Source organism: Triticum dicoccoides, chromosome 3B (genome assembly GCF_002162155.2).
Source record: "Triticum dicoccoides isolate Atlit2015 ecotype Zavitan chromosome 3B, WEW_v2.0, whole genome shotgun sequence".
NCBI lineage: Eukaryota > Viridiplantae > Streptophyta > Magnoliopsida > Poales > Poaceae > Triticum > Triticum dicoccoides.
The window spans coordinates 511,946,905-511,951,666 of record NC_041385.1 but is presented as its reverse complement, the minus strand read 5'-3'; the positions used below and the strand labels follow the sequence as shown (position 1 = coordinate 511,951,666).

The 4,762-nt window shown below is 42.0% G+C and overlaps 1 protein-coding gene across 2 annotated transcripts; it reads right to left on the bottom strand.

The window, feature by feature from the left end:
- Positions 1 to 260: 260 nt before the first annotated feature.
- On the bottom strand, positions 261 to 4,437 carry LOC119276811 (integrin-linked protein kinase 1-like). 2 transcript variants are annotated; one of them, XM_037557966.1, is made up of 12 exons: positions 3,909 to 4,437; positions 3,150 to 3,224; positions 2,965 to 3,060; positions 2,774 to 2,859; positions 2,526 to 2,646; positions 2,015 to 2,094; positions 1,848 to 1,910; positions 1,605 to 1,723; positions 1,412 to 1,497; positions 1,113 to 1,234; positions 779 to 890; positions 261 to 673 (listed from the first exon to the last, which is right to left on the bottom strand). In XM_037557966.1, the coding sequence occupies exons 1-12, from the start codon at positions 4,269 to 4,271 to the stop codon at positions 578 to 580; spliced, it is 1,419 nt and encodes a 472-aa protein (XP_037413863.1). In that variant the 5' UTR covers positions 4,272 to 4,437; the 3' UTR covers positions 261 to 577. The 2 variants fall into 2 exon arrangements, with proteins under 2 accessions (XP_037413863.1, XP_037413864.1); XM_037557967.1 differs by having other exon boundaries at positions 1,605 to 1,730; positions 1,876 to 1,910.
- Between the last annotated feature and the right edge of the window lie 325 nt (positions 4,438 to 4,762).

Below are 4,762 nucleotides of genomic sequence, written 5' to 3'. Positions count from 1 at the left end.
ATATGTTGTTGGAATGTACTATGTAATCTAGAATTGGACCATTTTGGTAAAAGCAAATCTTTACTCCGCTAATTTCAGGGATCAACTAGAAACGACCAAAATTTAGAGTAAATATACTACTCTAAAGGATACTCATCAATTTACCTCTTTAAATTTTAGGGGATCGGCTAGAGTTGCTCTCAGTGCCGAAGGCAGCGTATGAGTACATTCTTGTAACGTGCAGTCTTCAGTATACACTACAGATTTGCCCTTCAGAAAGATTAATAACATGACCAAATGGCATTCCGCAAAAGTGTCACACCACAACATGAGATTACATTTCCTTAAGTGGAGCTGCTTTGCTATCACTGAAGCAAACTAGTATAAAACGAAGAGATTAATCTGTACATGAATTCCTTGATGGCTTAGTGATAAACGTCTGATGTACAACAGCATTCTGATCAGCAGGGAAGAAACACAAGCATACCATGCTTCTGCAGAGAAAATTCAGATACACAAAGATGATGGTATAGAGAGTTGGCCTTCTATCAATCATGAATAAGATCTGCCAAATGAAATCAACAACGACAACTGGCTGTTATCGCGATGAGCGTGACGAGCGGGTGGTGCTGCCCTCATTGCGATCCTTCTTCCGCAAACCTTCGAAGCTCAGGAAACACTTGAGAGGTCTGACCTGTTGTTCCAGAATAGCCAGCATGAGGACACCTTTGCTAGAATAATGTATATTTTGCTACGATGGAACAAGACAACAATTCTATAGGAAATCATTAGCTATTACCTTCCAACGGTTTCTGCGAGCTAGTTCGATTTGGATGGCAGACAACCGATCAATGACCACTCTAAAGTTGGGCCTATCAGCAGGATTTTCACTCCAGCATTTTTCAATCAACCTGTAGCAGTATCAAGTAGGCAAGCAATCAAAGTCAGGATGGAAGACAAACTAAAGTCACAGTGTATAATGGTATCCGGAGGATACAGAACCGTATCGTCAAAATGGATTATGGATTGCTAAAGCTTGAAATTGGCAATCCAATCAAGCCATTCTAATGCTGAAACAAATTGGTAATTGCCAACTGCCATATAGTAAAGCAAAAAAGGTGGGAGAATCTTACTCTCTTAACCCGTAGGCATAATGCTTTGGAGGAGCTCTAAATGGTGGCCTTTCTTTAGAACTATGGGCCTTCTCAATTTCATCAATCTTCTTATCATGAAAAGGGAGACATCCTTCAATCATCTGAAAGAGTACAAATATTAGGAAAAAGTACTGTCATCTAGAAGGATCTGGGAGTATCTATCAAACAAATTTTCTGCATGTTCAAATTTCTAACTGAGACTACACAAAATGTTGATTACAAGATGAAACATCCAATATGGCATAGAAATACGCAATGCTATATAGCAAAAAAATTACCTCCTGGAGTATCAAGGCGAACGAGAAGACATCAACTTTATTATCATACTCCTCTTTACGCAGGACTTCTGGAGCTACATACCTACCTATGACATATTCATGAATTATCAGTAACAGCAGGTGAATAAATTTGCAAAAGCAGTGAGCTGCTCACTAGAAAAAATTTAGGATGAAAAAATGTACATAAGCTTACATGCATTGCCAGGAGAAGTAACTGGTTTGTCCTCTCTGACTTTTCTTCTCCATTTTAGCATCTTACACAAATCAAAATCTGCCACCTTCAGATGCCCAGTATCATCCCTCAATATGTTTCTATTTTCTTACACGAGGGGCAGAAAATAAATTCAACAAATTAGGTATCTGAAGCAACTGATGCTTGAGGCAAATAACAAAAAAACTTCAAATTTCTCAAGATCTTTTGAGATAAAGTACTCACGAAGGCTCAAGGTCACGGTGGATGATACCTTGAGGTTTATGCTCATGTAAGTAACTCATTCCTCTGTCACATTGAACAAAGATCCACGAGTTAGGACTGGTTATAACAACAGAAAAAATAGCAATAATAGAGTCCCTGTGATGTGGGGAATATGGTGAGTGGCAAACCTTGCAATATCAAGAGCTAATTTAACTGCATACAAAGGTTCCAGAGCTCCTTTCTTACTTAAGTGTTTGCGCAAATCACCCTGAAAATAAACATTTCCACACTGATAATATATAAAACAAAGTGATTTATTTTGATAGTCAACTGAAAGCCTGATTATGTTGCAGAAATAATGATACATTGTTAAGAAACATAAGAATTTATGCAGTGCTGAAATCATACAGAAAGTAGATAGAAAGAAATCATATTTATTGTGATACCAACAAAAAAGCTAAATAACATCATACGGACCGGTAACTGATTTGTACTGTCAACTATGACAACAGCAATCCTTTACTCACTACACGTAACCAAATAGGCAAATACTAGTTCAAGAGGAAGCCGTGAGTATACACCTAGAAAGTTTGACTAGGGCATCTGTAATGGTGGTTGATTAAATGGCATCAGATGAGACTAGTGGCTATCAAATATAAAATAATATGAACCTGGAAAGAACATTACTCCAAGACAAACCTTCGGCATAAACTCCATGACAATCATCATCGGGTTGGTTTGTGTTACAGCACCCAGAAATTGAACGACATTTGGATGCCGTATTAGTTGCAGAACGTCAAGCTCATCTCTGAATGCCTGTCTGCAATGCAAAGATATCCATCCAAACTGTAAGGGAAGTACCAACTTGGGCAATCGAGTAACTCGTAAGTGAAAGAATGCCAACATAAATCAGGAATTAAGGTAACTACTCAGTGAAATCAACCCACACTTTGTTCTCGTCGGTAAGTACATCATCATCCAGCTTCTTGACAGCAACCATAATGCCTCTCCATGTTGCTTTCCGAAATGTACCCTGAGAAGGCAATGAAACTATAAGAAACAAATAGCATTCGATGAAAAAACTTCATGTCCAGACTAGTTATTCGAGTAAAAATTGTGACTGCGAGTTAACACATACCTTAGCTAAATCTTTGCCATTAGTGAAGTCAAGTTCGTTTGGGTCAATCTCGTATTCAGGAACATCACGATCACTGTTAACATGCATAGGAGCAACCTTCAAAAAAAAGGAAGTGGATATTAGTATTATATAAGAACGCTGGAACGCCTGAACATGCAAGCGTAATAAAAATACAGCATTAGTACCTTATGGTTCGAGCCATGTTTCTCCAGGATCTTGATAACATCGTGATTCTGGTAATGCATCGCATCTGCCAAAGGCTGCCCGATAGTAGTGCAACACACAATTAACTCAAGTGAAAGTATATACCTATATATAGTTCCTAAACAGCAAGTATTTATATGTACTCCATCCGTTCACTATTATAGGATGTTCTAACCTTTTTTCTGAGTCGGATATATATAGACACGTTGCATATCACTCGTCAGTCCATATGTTGTCCATATTAAAATATATAAAACATCTTATACTCCCCGGTCCCAAAATAAGTGTCTAACTTTAGTACAATAATTTGAAGGGGAAAAAACTCTTAACCAGCGACCGGGAAGTATGGCAATTGCAAATGATTTGCATCGCAATTTATGTTGTCGGGATGGTAAGTTTGGTTGAGAAGAATGGCAAATCCGCCTCTGTTCATTTATTTTTCTTTGCCAGGTTTTGCCGTGCTTGCAAACTAAAAATTGACATCCTCATGACAATATAAATTGCCATAAAAAACGTTCGATTTGCCATCCCCTCCCAAGCGAAAGTAAGCTGAATACCATTACCCAAAAAATACTTACTGTGTTGAAAAACAGAAATTCAGCACTTCACGTACAAAAACATGCTCTAATGATTTACAGCGTTTTCCCACTAAATCGGAATCCCCATGGGAAAATTATGAGGTTATCAAGAAAGCAGAACAAATGGAGAAACACGGAGGCGAAAGTCTAAAGCAGGCTCACCGTGCTTCCCCACTGGTCCTCGACAACGGCCTCCGCGCCTCGGTCGAGCAGCAGCTCGACGACCTCGGCGTGGCCCTCGCAGGCGGAGACATGCAACGCCGTGCGGCCGTCGGAGTCGCGGAAGTTGGGGTCGGCGCCGGCATCGAGGAGCTCGCGTATCCCCTCCGCGTTGCCCTCGTGGGCCAGATACATCATCTGGAAACTGGCGACGCCGGCGGCCTCTCCCGACACCTCAGCGCCGTTTTCAGCACCGCCGCCGCCGCGGTTGGGCGCCAGGGACGACTGCTTCCCGAGCCTAAACCGAGGGGTCGTCGACCCCGCCGCCTCCTCCTCCTCCGTGGACGTGGGCGGCTGGGGCTCCATCGTCGGCGCTGGTGCGTCGGCCGGGAGATCCGATCGGAGACTTATGGAAGAGGAATTGGATAGAGCCGAGGAGGGTCCGTCGGTCCGAGGAAGAATCGAGCGAGGGGGTTTGGGAGGGGAAGTTGAGAACTTGGATGGGAAAAAGATGGCTGGCTGGCGGCTGAGTTGGCAACAGGTCCACCAACTAACAAGTACTACTACTACTGTATGACTCAAAAAAAAAAAAAAACTAACTGCCCCTTGAGGTATGAAACGGTGGCGAAGAGTTCGGTGGCAATACCCCGCGGATTGAGCGGGTGGCAGCTGGTCCCCTGGAAGTAGAGCCTTACCCATACTTGTAAATTTGGTTCTCTTCCGCAACTTCACCGTCGAATCCGGTTCAAGGTTACGGAATCAGAGCGAGCGTCGTAGGCAAAGTGGTCGAACACGCAAAGTAGATGAACACAGGGAAGTAGAGAGGAGACTTTCTTTATTAATAATGGATCTCTGTT

Coding starts and splice junctions, on each gene's coding strand:
- LOC119276811 (XM_037557966.1), bottom strand. CDS start 4,271: ATGGAGCCCCAGCCGCCCACGTCCACGGAGGAGGAGGAGGCGGCGGGG. Junction 2,860..2,964: donor ATGGCAAAGATTTAGCTAAG/GTATGTGTTAAC, acceptor TTGCCTTCTCAG/GGTACATTTCGGAAAGCAAC. Junction 1,724..1,847: donor CACCGTGACCTTGAGCCTTC/GTGAGTACTTTA, acceptor GTAAGAAAATAG/AAACATATTGAGGGATGATA.